Below are 20920 nucleotides of genomic sequence, written 5' to 3'. Positions count from 1 at the left end.
AAGGCTTGATTTTTGAAATATATACTTATGTATTTTTATATATACTTCAAGTATATTTTATATTTTTGGCTTTTAGTTATTCAATTGCTGCTAGCTAAACAAACCTTTGAAAGAAGAAAAGTATTGATTCTTGAACTTTAAAGAAAAAATACTGAAAGCTATCTCAAAATGAAGAACTGAATTAAATATAACAAGGTACAATATATTCTGAGACCATAAATAATGTCCTTGTCAGATGTATGAAGCACACAAATCAGTAAGTCTCTTATAAGGGGCCTGTAGATGAGGAGCTTTATATAGAGGACATTCAGATTTTTCCTGGTGGAAACTGACAAGTGGCGAGCCACAAGAGTCTGAAGTTAGCGATATGTACCTGAATATTTTCTGAGACTGATCAAAGACTGAGTCTCCTGGGCCAGTTGGGGGAAGAGTCGCTGCATGATGCAGGATAGCTGGAGGGCATAATAGGAGGGATAAAAGGGTGGGGGTTTCAGGGCTCAGGGTGGTCATTGTCCACCAGATCTGATGAAGGGGAGATGTGGGAGGAGGTGCAAACAGGAAGAGAGGAGAAGGGGTGTCCTGGCTGCCTGATGGGAGCTACAGAGGCTACCCCAACCCAGTGTCATCGGCACTGTAGACACCGGCAGAAACAGCCACGGAAAAGGGAGCTCTGAAAAGAGCAGTCCTTTTCCAGTCCTCCCTAAAAGGAATGCGCCCCTAATCAGGATTCTTACTTCCCACCTGCTTCTCCAGACCCAGACTTTCAGGGACCCCAGTGAAGTCATTGGGGGGGCCCAGCTGGACTGACTGTGCCCAGGGTGTTGGTGACAATTAACTCAACCCCCTTGAGAACATGGAGGAAAAGACAATTGGGGCTGACTGTGTGCATTTAATAAAAGCTGCGGTGAGTGACCAAAGCAGACTGGAATCCATGTAATTTGTGCTGAGGTAGGCCTCAACTGCTGGACCCCAGGAGGAGGGTGGGCAGGGCTCACAGACGCTTATGGCACAGCACTCGGGTCCATCTTTTCCCAGAAAGTGTGCTTAAGAATCATGCCCTATGTTTTAAGGGCATAGATAAACTTCAAAGGACATATTCACTAAAGATATCATCAGCCATGTTTGGAAAAGTGTTAGTTGTGCTACATAAAATTTAAGCACCCTTTCCCCCTCCATCTTATGAATCAACAAATTGCATGTAACAAGGAAGGCTGCTTATGGAACTTAGCAGCTGAAAGTCAAGGGAAAACAACATGGACAGTACAATAGTCCAAAATAGTAATAGCATCTCTGAAAGGAAGAAACATATGACAAAAGAATAGCAGAGAAGGAGGTACACATAGAATTCAGTTTCTCATGGTTGTTGTTTTTTAAGGCCTCAGTTGCTCTGTCCCATTTCTTCACCATTTTGATACTTTAAAGAAGTTTGCAAGAAAATGTACAGTACAAGTTTCTTGGGACACTTTAGAGACCAACCAGTTTTACTTGGTGTAAACATTTTTGGATTTCTGCATCTGCTGAAGTGAGATGAAGTCCAGGAAAATTCAAGACAAAGTGTCACAGGATACCTTCACAGTGTCTCTGCACAGAGTGTGAACTTGCACAACAGGTTACATAAAGGTGTATGTAACTGAAAATTTAAAATGAACATGTGGAATCCAATGTCTTTAATATGTTCATTTCACATGGAAAATGTATGTTAAGAACATGAAAAACAAGAGGATATAAAATATGTAAAGCAATTAATATAAGTAATGCTATAACTAATTGCTTAACATTGTGTTTTTTTTCTCAAAATTTCAGCATTAATCTTTATATCATGACTACAATAATACCACACACACACACGCACACACCGGCTTTAGCCACAAACCAAGACCACATTACAAAGCAATCATAGTCAGGCATTTAGGGTGAGTGGGAAGAATATGCACAAATTTCTTGTTGAAGTTAATGAAATTCAGTCCTTAGCTTTACTGAAACAGAGATTTCTTTTCATAAGGATAAAAATGCTTGATAAACATGCAAGAAATCTTTCTGGTGGGTTTGGAATACATTTTTTCAGGAAGGAAAAAATGCATAGCACCTCAAAATCATACATTAGTAAACTCTCAGCTAGAATTTTTCTCATAGAAGTATAGTAGGGAAAACATACCTAAATTCAGATTAATTCTCCTTCCTTAAAAAAAATGCTTGTGAGTCATTGGAAGTTGATCAGATTTAGGATTGGTAATATAGACACATAGAGAGTTTGGTGTTACAAGCAAATATCTTTACAGCAGCCAGGGTTAATACATATCTCTAGAGGCCAGTCTTTGCTGCTAAATTTTTTGAAGTGCCATTCAATTGCTCTGTTTTTCTATATCTGAAGGAACGGGTGACAGTCTAGGAAATCATATGTGAAATAAAATTTGCTATTCTTGAAGCTGCCGCAAGACTGTTTGTTATCAGCCTGCAAAGTTTCAGTCTTTCTAAGAAGTGTTTAGAAGTAAAGAAGTCTTTTGTTGGGAATGTGATTTCCTAGGGGATTTACTTGCTCAAAATTCATGCCATGAACAGATAGCACTTCAGTGACTATTTCATAGAGTTTCTTCCATTCCATTTGGCTTGGTGATGGATTAGACATCTGACTTAGACTGCACATGAAAGACAAACTTGTCAGCATTACAGGTGTAGGGAAGAGTACAGAGAAAATAAATACATTAGAGTTAACTCTTCCCCTAATGTACCTCCCTCTAGTCTTTTCCCTGACTTTCAGACTGTTCTTCCTATTACACAAGGAAGGGGAAATTGGTTGCTATTATGGAAAGCAACTGAATATTTTAGAATGGTTACGAGGTTGATTTTTCTTCTCAGAAATGCCAGTCAGGCTACACTCAGTTAGATTAATTGAGGAAATTGGAAAGTAGATTTGAGTGGCCAGTTAGCCAAATACAGTACACATGGCAGTATTTCTATTTCTTCAACACTCTGTATGAAGCAGACGCAGCAACAGCTGTAGTAGTAACATCCGCCACTGCTGCCACTAAGTTTGCAAATGTAATAATAGATCACTTTAAATTATCTCTCTTTTTCTAATCCTTTAGCAATAAGCACCCAATCATGGTCTGCTCACCTTAGTGACTGTATAATAAACAAACATTTACTTATTACTTCAGGCGAACATGGTCCTTTATTGGTTGTTGTGGGTTTTTCGGGCTCTTTGGCTGTGTTCTGAAGGTTGTTCTTCCTGATGTTTCGCCAGTCTCTGCGGCTGTGTAGGAACTCCAGTCCTCTGTGTAGGAACTCCAGTCCTCTGAAGATGCCGACCACAGAGACTGGCGAAACATCAGGAAGAACAACCTTCAGAACACGGCCAAAGAGCCCGAAAAACCCACAACAACCATTAGATCCCGGCCGTGAAAGCCTTCGCGAATACATGGTTCTTTATTGCTAACTAGATAGTGTGACTGAAAATGAACAGCAGATCAACGGAGAGTCTCAGTGGCAGACACAAGAGTGAAGCACAGTTTGGGATATGGTATACCCATGGAGCCATCCTGACTCCACAGTGGAGCGTCCCATTTTTTCTTTGCTCCCAATCCCATTTTCCCTCCTGTCTGCTGACTTTTCCTTCTTCTCCTACATGGCATGAGACTGAAATGTCAGTCAGGCCATCTTCTCTCATATCAGCTTGTCCATGTTGTCCCCATCATTTAAGTCCGGCATTCTCAATGTGGGTGCTCTCCGGCACATTTGTGCCAGTGAGGCCATGTCACATTATTGCCAGGCTCTAATTGCCTGCTGCTCTCGCCCCATGCCCCATGATTCAAGCAGTTTTTCCACTGACATGAGTGGGGAGAGAACTCCACTACTAGAAAATGGGTGATGTGGAGGATGACCCTTGCAGCAACAAGGCTCTTAGTGTTGCTGTGTGACTTCACGTGCATAAATCAAGGAGAATCTCCACTGGTAACTCCCCAGGTAGAGGAAGTCTTCAGGCCAGCAAATGCCCCGAGGGAAGCAAGTATCCTTTGTAGAAATTGTGCTTCCCCCTACCCAAAGGTTTTCCATCTTCCTTCAGAAAAGAATGAGACAAATGATTTGAGGAACCATTTTGTTCACCTGCATACAAGGAAAAATCTACTCTGTGTTGCACATTTTTATGTTCTTTATCTCCCTTTGATGTTAAGAGACTAAATGCTAAATGTATGTAAATATATACATAAGAAGTAACGTAATTACTTTTATATTTTATATCGTGTTTAGTTAGATGTAAGGTAACTTATGTCTTATAAACACCTGTAATATGTAAAATTAGCAACAGGAGTTAAAGAGAGTCTCTCCTTGGCTTCTCTATGAACATTGTGGAACACTCTCACCTCGTCCGTCTCTAAGTACCACCTCTTTTTCATCTGTAATCCACCTGTAACATGGAAATTCCAGGTAGTCTCCAGCTGGTGTTTTCACTGTGATATACTTAAGGTACCAATCATCAGGAAACCAATACTTCCGCTTCTCAATTTTTATGAGTTGGATCTCCCCCAGTTCTTCTGCCATTGTCACATCGTAACTATCCACCTGGGAGAAGAGAATTACAGACTGTGTGATTTTCTAGAAAACACAATATAGCCACTTCCAAATTATAGTTAATTGCCCCATATAATAGACAGCCCAAAACAACTAGAACAGATAAGCCCCATTGGCCCGTCACCCCTCCTCCTGTTCGGTAGCTCTTACTTCGGGCAAGCAAGAGAATGCAGACACCAGAAGTTATTCCTTGCAACTTCTGGCTGTCTGTTCCCTTTTGCAGGTAAGTAAGCTGCAGATAGCAATTGCTACATGCCATGCGTTTGGATGGGAAATGGAAACAGAGGGGAGAAAATGATCCTGCTACTCTTTCTTCCATTGCCTCTTTGCATTTTCCTCTTGGGCCACACTGCAGTGGTAATTTTTGCCCCACTGGACCTCATGTCCTCATGAAAAACAAACAGAAACAGCAGCACTGTTCTCCTGTCTCTTGCTCGCTGGGCAATGCAATTCTTCCTGAATTCTTCCCACTGCACAGAAGATAACAGCCATCTCTGCATGCCCATCTGCATTTTCTGTCCAGATGGGGCAGTGGTATAAACTGAGTTCAGACAGAGAGGTGGAAACAAAATCGTGTGAGAGGGGAACTGTTTCTTAAAGAAACAACAGCTATTCTAGGATGGGGAAGAACAACCAGAACACGGCGAAAGAGCCCGAAAAACCCACAACAACCATTAGATCCCGGCTGTGAAAACCTTTGTGAATACAGCTATTCTAGTATTTACACTGTACTCAACTGTAGGTCTTTCTTGCCCTTAAGAGGTCTATGGCAGAGATCAATGCAAGATCAGTGGAAATATTTTTATGCCCCACCCTCATTTTTAAAAAACTGTTCTTACAAGTCACATTATCTGTAAATCATTACATTTGACATAATTCTGCTGCACATCTAACTGCAGCTTTCCCTCCAAAACAGTGGGCTACATCCTGTTTGCATAACTTTGTGTGGCATAATCCTGACTGTGGGGAAATTGTATGCCTTTAAAATGTATATATCTATGGCAGTAGCAAATGAATATTATAAATGTATATAAATGTATATATCTGTATGCTAGTTGCAGACATCATGCCCTAGCTGCAAGACACGTACATAACTGCTAACTTCCAGTAACGGATAAATCATTGACCTGTTGTCTATTGTCTCTGGATAATGTAGTTAAAGTGTTCGTGTATTCAGGAACTTGTCTGTGTATTTGGATGGTATCTGTGCCTGTTTACTATTAACTGTTTACCAGCCTGTCTGTTTGCTAATCACTCTGTTTACTGATGCCTGTGTATTCAGGAAATTAGTTACCTCTGTATTGATTAACTAGAGCAAATGTAGTAGGGGGATACAATAAAAGAAGAGGAGGCGGGGGAACAAAGATTCCGCCTCTGAACAGCTGCCATACACTCGAGTGTCCCGTCTTTTCTTTTCCCCCTTGCTGGTCAAGGAGAAAGATCCCTGCCCCTGAGGCTTCATCTGCAAGATCCCTACTTCCTTTCATCTTGCAGATCCCGACAAAATGGTGCCCTCTCTGAGGTAATTCACCTATCATCCTACTCATCACGCCCGGTATGGAAGGGCTACAGCGCGCGCATGCATCCTCTGGATCCCGATGAGTAGGACTGAGGTCAACTTTCAACAATTCGCACTCATCTCGCCTGGCACAGGCCCCAAGACGCGTCAATCATCCGCAAGGATCCCTCGGGTGAGTGGAATTTGTCAAGTAAGACGCCTAGAACCTACACTTTTAGCAACATGGGAACTTCTTTATCCAATCTTCAGGAACAATCTGTAGTGTGTACTTGCCTCCAAGACACACGTAACATTTTTTTTGATCCAGAATTCGAGGCTAATCTAATCAAACAACTCCCTCAAATTCTGCCTCCGCTCCCTTCAGCCTCTTTGGCTTGCCTGGAGCAGCATGAGAACAATTCCTGGAAAATCCAGGATGAATTGAAAACATTGCCATCTCAGGCAACTGAGATTGATAACCATCTTTCAATGGATAGAACAGAAATTTGTCCAGAAACTAGCTGTGCAATTTCTGCTGTCATGCAAGAATCTGCCATAGCAGTTCCTGTTGGATCTGAACTGCCCCCATCTCAAGGCATCCACAAACTGCAAAGCAGTAACCAGGACAATGAGATGGACTCTTTATCTGCCCCATGGTTTAATGACTGCAAGGCCTTGACAAAAGATTCCTTTCCACCAGCAGAAGGACTCACTTGCCTTCAAGAATGGCAGGATTTAGCATTTAAGCAAACAGGAATTAATGCTGGTGCATCCCCTGATGGTCCTCTAATGTTTATGGGAGGAGCTGCATTTGCTACTGCTGTTCAGCAAAGCTTCACGACAACAGCTCTAACTCAAGCAGCAGGAGTATCTATAAATGCATTCCAATCAGCAAATCAAACTGCATGCCTGACTCCCTTCCTTGCTGGTCTGAAAGAAGCAGCAGCTACCTCAGTATCTCCGCCGGTTCAGCCAAAGTTGCATTATGTCCCAGTGAATTGGGACCCAGGCCCAGATTTCTTTGATATCATAGACTGGGGGTACAAAAGCAGCTTTACAAGCATTAGATGCATCATATAAGGAAGGGGAGGAAGAAGAGAATCTAAGGGGGGTAACTGTTACACACCAACATGAAGCTTGTTTTGAACTGCTTTTTCCATGTGCTAATCCTGTTTGAATGAAAAATCCTACTCAGCCGGACATGGCAGTTATACAAATCATCAAAGAATGCCTCCCACCTGGCCAGTAGAGAGACTAATGCTGCATATTGGGGTGGGAGGAGGCGAACCAGAAAGTTTTCCCCCATCACCTTCCAATTTGGAGAAAGCATTGTTTACACTCAAGCCACTTGTAAGGATCCAAATGATGTCCTGCACACTCTAGGTTCCATGTTCTTAGAACTACAAATCCTATCACACCTTGCATTGCTGTGAGCATATGGGACTTCATACAAGCCTGCATTCCTGTCTCTGCCTTCCAGGAGTAACAGTGTCACATCCCTGAGAAAATGTTTGTTGCAAATGCTGTAAATTGTCAAAAATGTTTGTTTTTCTTTCTGCAGGATAAAAGTGCATGACATGTGTTTCATCTGTTAGCCAGATCTTAAAGGATAATGGATATTGAATTTTAGAGAAGCAATTCTTAGTTTTATACTCAGAATTAAATGCAGTTTTAGCCTTTGAGTTTTCCCTAATATGAATCTAATTTTGTTGTAGACACTGTATGTTTATTCTTTTACATGACACAGTTTTCCTTGAAAATTATTTTCTAATGTAATATGAAAACTTTGTCTGTTTATCCCTGAGACAGAGAAGAATATTATTCCCTGCAAGTAGGCCCCACAGTAGGCAATTTTGTACACTGTGATGCTGATACATCTAACATGCTTGTAAAAACATATTTTCAGTCCAGGGGAAATTTAAGGGCACTAGCAGACACCTTTTTTTAATTCAGTCAGTTGTACAGTTTAAGAACTTTGCCCCAGAGCAAGGCAGATGCATACCAGCATCATTCTTTACTACTCCTCCCTCAAAATAAGTTGCTGTTCTTTTGCCAAGCTCTATATGTATCTCTCCTGTCAAGTGTCATACAAGAAATTCATGGTGTGTGTGTCTTCAGTAGGGAAGTTGTCTGTGTCACATATTTCTATGCAAAAATTCTGTATACCTTAAAATGTTTTGCTTTTGTCTCTTAGCAATATGCTGTGCTTATATATTTGAATAATATGTTTTCAATATGCTTTCTTTTCCTGAAAATTGTTATTACTCTTGTTATGCAATCTTATTGTAATTGTAATTTTAATTATCCAATATTGTGTTTTCTTTAATCTACACTGTAAATTTAATTCTCTTGCCAAGATTCCAGGTTTATTCCATCAGAACAATGTTTTAAAGTTGTAAAGAATGAGTTTTGCCTCTCAGTGCAACAAGGAAGCAGGTTTGGCTATTTGAACGCTTATTGCAGTGGCCTGGAACATGCTATTCCGCCCTCTCATACCTGCACCGGAACCCCCTGGATTTAGAATTTTCAGGAGTTTACAACAGCCATTGTCTTCAACAAAATAAATAAAAAACGGTTGGGATGTGGGGAAATTGTATGCCTTTAAAATGTATATATCTATGGCAGTAGCAAATGAATATTATAAATGTATATAAATGTATATATCTGTATGCTAGTTGCAGACATCATGCCCTAGCTGCAAGACACGTACATAACTGCTAACTTCCAGTAACGGATAAATCATTGACCTGTTGTCTATTGTCTCTGGATAATGTAGTTAAAGTGTTCGTGTATTCAGGAACTTGTCTGTGTATTTGGATGGTATCTGTGCCTGTTTACTATTAACTGTTTACCAGCCTGTCTGTTTGCTAATCACTCTGTTTACTGATGCCTGTGTATTCAGGAAATTAGTTACCTCTGTATTGATTAACTAGAGCAAATGTAGTAGGGGGATACAATAAAAGAAGAGGAGGCGGGGGAACAAAGATTCCGCCTCTGAACAGCTGCCATACACTCGAGTGTCCCGTCTTTTCTTTTCCCCCTTGCTGGTCAAGGAGAAAGATCCCTGCCCCTGAGGCTTCATCTGCAAGATCCCTACTTCCTTTCATCTTGCAGATCCCGACACCTGACAGTGTTGGAAACATTTAATTTAAAGTAATTACAAGTTTCCTAACTCTCTCTTTTTAGGTGCTGGGTCTCCTTAGGGCTTCCTTTTATCTAAGGAAGCCTTTAGTAGTAAAAATAAATAAATAAATAGATGCTGGTGGTGCTGATCCTGGAGGTAGCAATCTGGCAGCAATTTTTTTTTCTCTCTCAAGGGCTCCCATCCCACCATGCCCCAAGGCTCCCAAAGTCTTAAATGCTTCAGGCACTGTGAATGAGTTCAGCTTAGAACTTTGGCAACTCCCCATTTTGCGCGGGAAATACCACAGGAGACGTCTTCTTAACCTTAATAACTTTGTCTTTATTAATAACAGGTTGATCAACATCGTTCACGATAGGGTCAAAGAAACTTAACTCCGGCAACAGACCGTAACTGTCCATCACATAATTGGGTCTTCCATTTGCTGAACTTAAAGGGGTGCTGGGCCAAACCTTGCGGCATCTGTCGGTTTCCGAAGAGGCGCGCTCCGTACTGCGCAAACGGTGCCGCGGCATGGATGCCTTGCCCAGCCGCCTTCTAGCGGAGGGGTGTTGTACTGCGAGTCTGGTCTTATTACTTGTCGTCCACGTCCCTTATTCTTGGGGAAGACTACTACCGACCATTCTAGGGTTTCATATTTCGCCTCACCACTCTCCTTTGGCATGGGGTCTGGTAGTAGCCCGCCCAATTTCAGGTTAGGGAAGTCCCTCAACAGCTCCTGGGTCTTCAATCTCTCATACTCCCTCAACCTCTCTAGCTTCCTCTTCCACAACTCTAACTCCACCTCGAACTGGCGTTCCCCTTGGCTACTTATACTCTCCTCCCAAATGGACAACTCTTGCTCCACCCCTTTCGTATCCTCGCGTTTCTCCACTAAGCTCACTTCAAACTTCCCACTTCGTTTTCTTTTTCGCCTCCACAGCCACATTCTCTCTCTGGTCCTCTTGTTCCTGCTTGCTCCCTGTTTTCCCCCCCTCCCTCCTTTCCTTTATCTTCTGGGGGCAGCACACTCTCCTCTATGACTCCTTCATAGGCACCTAATCCAGATTATGCATGCAAAGCTACGCCAACAGGCGTTTGCCCAGTGCTTCATATTTCCAAATGACAGGGCTAAGAGAATTATGTTGCTGTAGTTGAGAAGTTAGAAATACCTAGCTAGAGGGCTGATGCAGGCAGGAGTCAGAGAATTAAGCTCAGATGAGGAGTTACACCAAAAAGTCTCAGGGCGGTGGAACAGCAAACTCCAAGATCCAAGGCAAGAAAACAAGCCAGCTACCCAGCTGCAAAGAAACCAGCAAGCGGCTGTGGCAGAGATAGGACAATTATTTTCAGCTTAAAGCATCTCGTTGCCTGAGGTGAACAAATGAATGGCCTTCTCCATCTTCAGAAGCTGACTAGGTTGATTGTTGAATTATATTTCAAGACTGAGGACAGGACAACACCTTCTGTATTCAAGAGCAACAGACTGGCTTGGGGTGACAGAGCAGACTGCCTCACACCTGGCCTGCTGCCTAAGATGGCAGCCTCACCATGCCAAAGTAGGGTATGACTTGCAAAGCAGCTTTTCCAGCCACAGCTAGCTAACTGAACCAAGCCCACTCAATAGCCCCCAGCTCCTAATGCTGCCTCTTCTGCCTCATATGTGAGGCTGCTGAGATCAGCACGTACACAGATCCGCAAGATGCATAATTGCATTTACCACTTCCACCACTTCTGTCTTTGTCCTGCATGCGCTTGTTAAGTGGCTATGGCACAAGGACAGCCTCGGGTTGTCACGCATCGAAAATTAACCTCAAATTTTTAAAGAGGAAGAAGGTTAATTTTGGATGCGTGACAACCCATTTAGACATAGAATCTAATAGTCAACAAAGTTGTGAGCACTTGTAACGGGCAACAGGATTAGGATTTTGAGAATATCTTCCACACACCATCTATTAGTCTCCCTGCCTCTGCTAGAAGAGGCAGTTTGGGAGGTGGCACTTTCTTCTGGACTGGATGAACCTTATGTGGGGAAATGTGTCCGGTTCCAGCCCACCATTTAAGAAGGAAACCGAAGACCTGGAATGTGTCTAACAAAAGGGCAATAAAGATGGTGAGGGCCAAATCCCATGAGGAGAGGCTGAAAGAGATGCATATATATGACTGGGAGAACAGGAGAGGCCTAATGGCCATCTTAAAATATCTGAAAGAATGCAATACAGTGTAGAATTATTTTATGGAGCACAGTTGTTCTCTGCTTCCACCAGACCACTTAGTTTGAATTAAGTGAAAAAAAAAGGTTTAGAGAAAACACAAGGACAAACTGCCTTGAAAAGTGGCGGATGGCCCTTTGTGTTATCAGATATCCTGGTGGGATGGAATAAATAGGTGATGCTTTTTACCAGCTTTAGCTGATTTCCTGATTGCACCACCACCTAGAGAAACTGCCGGAATCACATGTGCTCTGGTTACTTCTCGACTATACTATTGCAATGCATATTATGTAGGCTAGCTTTAAAAATGATGTGGAAACTTCAGATGGTTCACAACGAAGGTCTGCTCAGATGCTTGTGAGACCAAGCAACCACAGGCTATATTACCTATACAGTATCAGCTGAATATGGTTACTGAGTTGTTTCTGAGCCCAATTGTTTGCTCCAATGGGAGCCTACCCAGGCCTTGAGACAGGCCTCATGGGTTCATTATTCAAATCTGTTAAATTCGTAGACAGAGAGCTACTGCCGTTTTAATGTTTTAAATTTATATTGTGGTTTCACTAATATCTTGGTTATAATGTGGTTTATAAGACTTTTGTACTGCATTTTAATTAAATAATTCCAAAAGCCTACCTAGAGAAAAATAAACCACAGACAATGATTTTCCAGAAAGAGGTAGTAGGTCATAGTCATCCAGCCCTAAATCAATCAGTCATGATGAGAGCAGGCTTATGGAACAAAGTACATACTGGATCCCACTGGATCCTGGTTGGATTCTGGCTCTAGCTGGTACGCACCTGCCAGTATTCAAATGTCATTCTACTAGCAAAAATGACATTACTGTATTGTTAAATCCCAGTCTGTGTGCAATAGAGAATACAGGACAGTTTCCAGTTATACAAATAGTTTCAGAATCAGTTGCAAAACTGTAAAATATTCTTCTGAGAAGGAGAAATGATGAATATTGTCACAAAACAAAGTATCTGATGAGCTGAGACACAAAAGGAAAATGAATAGAAGATAGGAGGTGGAGGGAGACATATAAGCTATGTAGCATGCATAGAACACCACCAAAACAAATGCATTATTTCTTAGTGCACAAATGGAAAAAATAGGACTCTGCTAGTATATTGCTTTCCTCAAAATCAATGTCTCAGTTAGATGATATGCCTTGTTTCACATTCTGAACTCCTCTAGTTTAAGAAATCCAGTTTCTGCTACTAGTACTGCAATTATCAAATAGAAAATACACTTTGCTTTTCTAAAAACAAATTTATATTAAGAAATAATCAACTCATTATATAAATAATACTGTAACTACACAGATGGAGGAGAAATGATAGGTAGCATCTGATATTTTAATGTAATAACTGAAACTAAATGAATTCAGAAAACACCAAAAATATCTTAGAATTGCTGTTATTTTTAAAAACTGCTTACTAGAAAGGGAAGTCAGAAGAGATGAGGAACTGGGACATTGTGCAACATGATTCTTGAAAATATTGTGCAATAAAAGGAAAAGGAATAGACAAAAAACCTGAAAAGAATCTAGCATAAAGTCCCATAATAATATCAGTGTCAGGGCTTGCATCAGTCTCTTCGCCCACAGTGACAGATAAAACCTTTCCTTTCTGCTTCACGAACCTACTAGAAAACAGTTGGGAGTATGTATAAACAAACAAACAAACAAACACAACTTAATACAAAAACAAACTGTCCCAAAACTATCATGGCTATCAGCTTATGTCAATGTGAGTTTTGTGGATTGACATGCACTTAACTAGAGAAACTGAGTATAATGTCTAGGCTACTGATTTAGACACATAGCTTGCATAGTTGTGGCCAATGGGAATGAATGAGACACATTAGCAATCTTCTAAGCATTGATTCTCCTTCATGGATTGCTGCCTTGTTGTGGCGAAGGGGCTTGAGTAACTCAGAGAAGCTATAGGCTATGCCGGGCAGGGACACCCAAGACGGACAGATCATAGTGGAGAGGTCCAACTAAACGCAATCCACCTGGAGTAAGAATTTGCAAGCCACACCAGTATGTTTGCCAAGAATACCCCATGCACAGAAACAAAAGGATAAAAGGTATGATGCTGTAAAATGGGCCCCTCAGGTTGGAAGGCATCCAACATGCTACTGAGGAAGAGTGGAGGACAAGTACAAGTAGCTCCAGAGCTAATGAAGTGGTTGGGCCAAAGCCAAAAGGACACTCAGCTGCGGACGTGCCTGGAAGTGAAAGGAAAGTCCGATGCTGCAAAGAAAAATACTCCATAGGAACCTGGAATGTAAGATCTACGGACCTGGGAAGCTGGATGTGGTCAAACAGGAGATGGCAAGAATAAACATTGACATCCGGGGCATCAGTGAACTAAAATGGACAGGAATGGGTGAATTCAACTCAGATGATTATCATATCTACTATGCTGGGCGAGAATCCAGTAGAAGAAATGGAGTAGCCTTCATAGTCAACAAAAGAGTGTGAAAAGCTGTATTTGGATACAATCTCAAAAATGATAGAATGATTTCAATATGAATTCAAGGCAGACCTTTCAAAATCACAGTCATCCAAGTTTATGCACCAACCACCAATGCTGAGGAGACTGAAAATGACCAATTTTATGAAGACTTACAACACCTTCTAGAACTGACACCAAAGAAAGATGTTTTCATTATAGGGGATTGGAATGCTAAAATAGGGAGTCAAGAGATAAAAGAAACAACAGGTAAATTTGGCCTTGGAGTTCAAAACGAAGCAGGGCAAAGGCTAAAACAGTAGAGTTTTGTCAAGTGAACAAGCTGGTCATTACAAACACTGTTTTCCAACAATACAAGAGGTGACTCTACACATGGACATCACCAGATGGGCAATACCAGACTGATTGTTCTCTGCAGCCAAAGATGGAGAGGCTCCATACAGTCAGCAAAAACAAGATCTGGAGCAGATTGTGGCTCTGATCATCAGCTTCTTATAGCAAAACTCAAGCTTAAACTGAAGAAAGGAGGAAAAAAAAACACTGGGCTAGTCAGGTATAATCTAAATCAAACCCCTTATGAATACACAGTGGAAGTGAAGAACAGATTTAAGGAACTAGAATTGGTGGACAGAGTGTCTGAAGAACTTTGGATAGAGGCTCATAACATTGTACAGGAGGCAGCAACAAAAACTATACTGTACCAAAGAGAAGGAAATGCAAGAAAGCAAAGTGGCTGTCCAACGAGACCTTACAAATAACAGAGAAGAGAAGGGAAACAAAATGCAAGGGAGATAGGAAAAGCTACAGAAAATGGAATGCAGACTTCCAAAGACTAGCAAGGAGAGACAAGAGGGCCTTTTTAAATGAACAATGCAAAGAAATAGTGGAAAATAATAGAAAAGAAAAAACCCAGAGATCTGTTCAGGTAAATTGGACATATTAAAGGAACCTTTTGTGCAAAGATGGACATGATGAAGGACAAAAATGGGAGGGACCTAACAGAAGCAGAAGACATCAAGAAGAGGTGGCAAGAATACACAGAGGAATTATACCAGAAAGATCTGGATGTACTGGACAACCCAGATAGTGTGGTTGCTGACCTTGAGCCAGACATCCTGGAGAGTGAAGTCAAATGGGCCTTAGAAAGCATGGCTAACAACAAGGCCAGTGGAGGTGATGGCATTCCAGTTGAACTATGTAAAATCTTAAAAGATGACCCTTTTAAGGTGCTACATTCAATATGCCAGCAAGTTTGAAAAACTCAGCAGTGGCCAGACGATTGGAAAAGATCACTATACACCCTAATCCCAAAGAAGGGCAGTGCCAAAGAATGCTCCAACTACCATATAATTGCACTCATTTCACCCGCTAGCAAGGTTATGCTCAACATCCATCAAGGTAGGCTTCCGCAGTATGTAGCCCGAGAACTGCCAGACATACAAGCTAGATTTTGAAGGGGCAGAGGAACTAGAGACCAAATTGCTAACATGCGCTGAATTATGGAGAAAGCCAGAGAGTTCCAGAAAAACATCTATTTCTGCTTCAATGATTATGCAAAAGCCTTAGACTGTGTGGACCACAGCAAACTATGGCAAGTCCTTAAAGAAATGGGAGTACCTGAGCACCTTATTTGTCTCCTGAGAAACCTATACGTGGGACAGGAAGCAACAGTTAGAACTGGATATGGAACAACTGATGGCAACTGGAGGAATCCCAAGCCGGAATTAAGATTGCCGGAAGAAATATCAACAACCTCCGATATGCAGATGATACCACTCTGATGGCAGAAAATGAAGAGGGATTAAAGAACCTCTTAATGAGGGTGAAAGAGGAGAGTGCAAAAAACGGTCTGAAGTTCAACATCAAAAAAACTAAGATGATGGCCACTGGTCCCATCACCTCCTGCCATATAGAAGGGGAAGATATGGAGGCAGTGACAGATTTTACCTTCTTGGGCTCCATGATCACTGCAGATGGAGACAGCAGCCACGAAATTAAAAGAGTCCTGCTTGTTGGGAGTAAAGCAATGACAAATGCCTACAGCATCTTAAAAAGCAGAAACATCACCTTGCCAACAAAAGTCCGCATAATCAAAGCTATGGTTTTTCCAGTAGTGATGTACGGAAGTGAGAGCTGGACCATAAAGAAAGCTGACCGCTGAAGAATTGATGCTTTAGAATTGTGGTGCTGGAGGCGACTCTTGAGAGTCCCCTGGACTGCAAAGAGAACAAATCTATCAATTTTGAAGGAAATCACTGAGTGCTCACTGGAAGGACAGATCCTGAAGCTGAGGCTTCAATACTTTGGCCATCTCATGAGAAGAGAAATCTGCCTGGAAAAGACTCTGATGTTAGGAAAGTGTGAAGGCAGGAGGAGAAGTGGACAACAGAGGATGAGATGGTTGGACAGTGTCACTGAAGCTACCAACATGAATTTGACCCCAACTCTGGGAGGCAGTGGAAGACAAGAGGGCCTGGTGTGCTCTGGTCCATGGGGTCACGAATAGTCAGACACGACTAAATGACTAAACAACAACAAAGGTGTGGAGTTAAGTGGGGGTGAAGAGAAGGAGGGAGAGAGAGAGTTAGAGTAGGCAATTGAGAGTGAAGAGAGAACGTTGTTTAGTTGAGAGTTAATGACATTGACTGAACTGTGATCACCTGTAGCAACAGTTTCTACTTGGTTCTTAAAGGATAGGTTGCTTGGTCCTCTATCATTGATAGTGAATAGCATTGATGTAATCAACTGGTGGCAGCTGAATGACACGTTGCTTGTGCCTTTGTTTGGTGAAACAACCAAGGGAGAAGTGGGAATGCGATAGGAGGGTCTGATGTGCTCTGGTCCATGGGGTCACGAAGAGTCGGACACAACTAAACGACTAAACAACAACAAGCGTTGATTACATGAAAATCCCAGTAATAAGCAAAACCATATGACAATGTGCAGTGCTATTTGCTTTTAGAAAAGAGGTGTACTGAGGCCAGAATTTTTCTAAAGAAAATAAATGTTGGCTGTATACAAATACTAAATATATTACAAATGTATAAATGTCCTGCTTATCTTCTTTTTCTATATACTCTGTGATGTTGAAGGCATTAAAGAAACTGCAAGTCATTTCAACATAATTTTTCCTCTAATCTTCTTTTATCTTATGTGCCCAACAGCAGGAAAAACCTAATCCCCTCTGGAATCGCATCCATGAAGTACAATTATCTTCTTTCTGACTTTCCATATCTCTTGCGCTGAACAAAATATTTGCCATGCAAAAAAGTCCCAGACTAATTTTGCTGTCTAATACTGTATTCCACCACAAATTTGAATGACTTCATACGAAACAAAAGCTATCCTGAAAAAAAAAAAACCCAAAAACTATATATGCAGAATAGAGCCCAAAGGTTACTATCATCTAACAGTACTAAGTGGGAGGCAAGAAGCCTGGGAGGAGAGCAAAGTCCACATGTGGACAACAGTGGAGAATTTACATATTTCCAATTATACATACAGAGGTCTCTTATTTTCCCAGAACCTACAGTTGCCAGGCAGGAAAAAATAAACCGGAACAAGGGCTAGCTTGCTCTTGTGCCTTCAACTGCAGGTTGGAATTCAGGAGGTGAACATGGAGGGAAGCAAAAGGCCCACTCATGCATTAGGAGCCTCAGAAGGGTCTTTGGTTAGAACAGTGTTTGCCACTGGTGGTGACCAAGTGTTTTCTGGGGGCTCACGGGTCACCCAATATGTGTTGTAGCCCTTGTCACCTAATTTCTTCCTTGACCTTTTGGAGTGGGATATTAATGCTAGTGTGCATGTGTATGTACCTCTACTATCTGAAAGGGAACGCCCGGGACTATTTTTTGCTACAACAACAACAACAAAAGAAATGAGGTAATTGCTGCCGCTTCCACAAAAAAGGGATCCTAACTATAACGCATCGCTTCTGAAGAGCATAAAGAAGTGGAGGAAAAGGAAAGAGAAGACACCACACACACACAAACACACCCAGGAGGGGGACACAAAAACATATGCTCCTCTCTTCTGCAACAGGTGCAAAGAAAGCTTCATGCCACTTTTTCTCAGGAGAACTCTCTGTGCATGAAGATTTTGCCCCCTCCCTGGGTACCAGAATGTCCTTCTGCTTCCTGGCCCATCTTTGAAGTCCTCTGCTTTCTTTTCTCCCTACTTTGAACCTCCTCCAGTCTGTTCCCTCCCCAGTTTTGAAGTGGTAGCAGTGGAGTCAGTGGCAGGGGGAGCAGGAGAGTGAGCATCGACAGTGTCTTCATATTGGGGAATGATGATGATTGCCTATTTATGGAAACATGGGGGGGGTCACCTGTTCCTTGGCTATTATAAAAGGGATCACAAGCGAAAAAATGTTGGGAATCACTGAGTTAGAAGGAAGGCACAACTATGTCACACTGTGTGAGCCCAGCAACTTCACATCCTCCCATTTAGTACGGATGCCTGCAAAAGATGGCTACAGGTGAGCCCTGCCAGACAGAGCTGTAACGAGATATGGTGGCACCCAGGGCTTTGCTGTTCTATTGATTAACTTTGGCCCATGTGAGATTGATACTTGTAGGAAAGAACAGAGAAATGGGGAGGAATGCCTGGGTCTGGCTACACAAAACCATCTTGGCTTTGCATTGAACTTGCCTGTTTTGTGTTCCCTTCTGCACAAGGAACAGCAAATAGAAGCAGTAGATACACCCAGGCTGCATGTGCCTTTCTGACATCAAACACCAAGGGGTACCTCTGTGGCTCCTTTGGTTTTGTTCGTACCTTCTTTGTTTTAATATTTTGCATCTTCTAGATTTTGATGCCCTGGGTCAAAGCCCCTCTTGTGCTTCCTTAATTAAGGATCTAGCTTGAAGGTTGGACCATTTTACTGCTCCAGTCTTTTCGCACGTGAACTGAGATATAATGATTTACTAGCATCTGTTTCTCATATGGTCCCACAACCCTGACTTTCCGACTAAACTTCTTGTATCCTATGTGCTCCACAGCAGGAGAAATCTAACCCTCACTGGAGAATGGGAATCCCACCCATGAAGTATAATTATCTCCTTTCTGACTTTCCATATCTCTTGCTCTGAACAAAACATTTGGCATGCAAAACGTCCCAGACTAATTTTGCTATCTAAATATTCCACCACAAATTTGAATGACTTCAAAGGAACCAAGAGCTAAAGTTAAATAACAAATACCATATATGCAGAATAGAACCTAAAAGTTAATATCATCTAACAGTATTAAGTGGGAGACAGGAAGCCAGGAAGGAGAGCAAAGTCAACATGTGGACAACCGTGGGTGAATCTACACCTTTCCAGTGGGGTCAGCATAAATACAGGGAACTCTTATTTTCCTAGAACCTACAGTTGCCAGGCAGGTAAAAAGAAACCTGAACAAGATCTAGCTTTCTCTTGTGCCTTCAACAGCTGGGTTGGATTTACAGAAATCGGCAGGTGAATATGGTGGCAAAAGGCCCACTCATACATTAGGAACCTCAGAAGGGTCTTTGTTTAGAAGGCGGGACGATGACACACTGCTAGTCCAGTACCTTCACATCTACTCATTTAGTATGGGTCTCCTGCAAAAGGTGGCTACAAGTGAGCACTTTCAGGCTTTGAGGAAGAGCTGTGACATTTTGGCACCTGGGGCTTCACTGTCCTACTGGCTAACCCTGGATCATGTGAGATTGACGCACATAGGAAAGAAAACAAGCATGAGGAGGAATGCCAGATCATTGTGTGGCTTGCCTATCTGGGCTTCAATGGTTGTAGGATGCAACTTTTCCTGCTTCCATCTTGGTTTTGTGCTGAACTTGCCTGTTTTGTATTCCCTTCTACACAGGGAAGAGCAATTGGAAGTAGTGCATATACTCAGAGTGCATGTGCCCTTCTGGCATAAAATAACTTCTTCTTGGCTAATTATACCAATGGACTTGGTATTCTTCATTCTTGGTGTGTTATTATAGTTATTCTGATGGTATAGCACTATATCCTTATATACAACTGGATCATGCTAGTGCTAGTGTGTCATATTGGCATTACCTTCTTCTGGACACTGGGGTGGACAAGTGTGACTTTCCAGATGCTTTTGGACTCCATGATCCCTCACCAAAGGCTATGCTGGCTAAAAACTTATGGGAGTTGAAAGTGAGAAACATCTGAAGAACCATAGTTGCATCTCATGTATGAGAATCCTAATGTCTCTTGCATTAAATGCTCACCTTTGAAAATGCATGCACAAGGCAACTTACGTATAGACTTTTTGTATAGATGGCATGGAGACAGAATTCTGTTGTCCACCCAGAGGGAGAATTTTGCCTCCTTCTGCTGTCCATCCAGAGGGAGAATTCAGGCGTGCAAGTGGCCAGAAGGATATTTCCACCTGTTTCACCTTCTGTGATTGTCCCACAGTCAACATTGGATGCAGCAAGTCAAAGAGTCCCTATTTCACTGCCCAGAAAGAGAGAGGGAACATCCAAGCAAAGACAGAGACAGTTTCATTCACTCTGTGATTACTCTACTGACCAGAATCTGATTTGTGGAACTGCACAGTTATGACAAGTAAGCAGAGAGGACCTCCCAAAAGAAACCAACAGGCTCACAATCAGAAGCAAGAAAAGTTGCACCCTACAACCACTGCAGCCCAAGTGAGCAAATTAGCAGAGACAGAGCTGTAACTAGCAATTTCGCCAGCTAGAAGAATTAGCACAAAGCATGCAATCTTTCAAAATATTGGTGCGGCATCTGACATGGTGCTGGCTGTACATGGCTACATGTATGATTGTACAACTGGACCACATGATCAGGCATGCAACTGCCCACCACTAGCACCTCATTATATACTGTGACAGTTTCCACAGTTGAAGCTCAGCATGTGTGAATATTGAATATTTATAAATCTTTATCCCCTCTAAATTTTTAGCACCCTGGATCAAAGCCCCAGTTGTGCCACCCTAGTTATGGCGCTTACAGCAGCTGCTTCTCATTTGCCTGCATTCTACCCATGATCAATGCAGCAGTAGAATTTG

At 42.0% G+C, this 20920-nt stretch overlaps 1 protein-coding gene across 1 annotated transcript in view; it reads right to left on the bottom strand.

The window, feature by feature from the left end:
- The window catches only part of ALOX5 (arachidonate 5-lipoxygenase), a 46523-nt gene that overhangs the window by 23755 nt on the left and 1848 nt on the right, over positions 1–20920 (bottom strand). The window contains exon 2 of the mRNA XM_072998326.2: positions 4362–4560. Within this exon, the coding sequence (XP_072854427.2) occupies positions 4362–4560 (199 nt within the window). The remainder of the gene's footprint in view (positions 1–4361; positions 4561–20920) is intronic.

Source organism: Pogona vitticeps, chromosome 4, assembly GCF_051106095.1.
Source record: "Pogona vitticeps strain Pit_001003342236 chromosome 4, PviZW2.1, whole genome shotgun sequence".
Lineage (NCBI taxonomy): Eukaryota > Metazoa > Chordata > Lepidosauria > Squamata > Agamidae > Pogona > Pogona vitticeps.
This window is presented reverse-complemented; position numbering and strand designations above follow the sequence as displayed.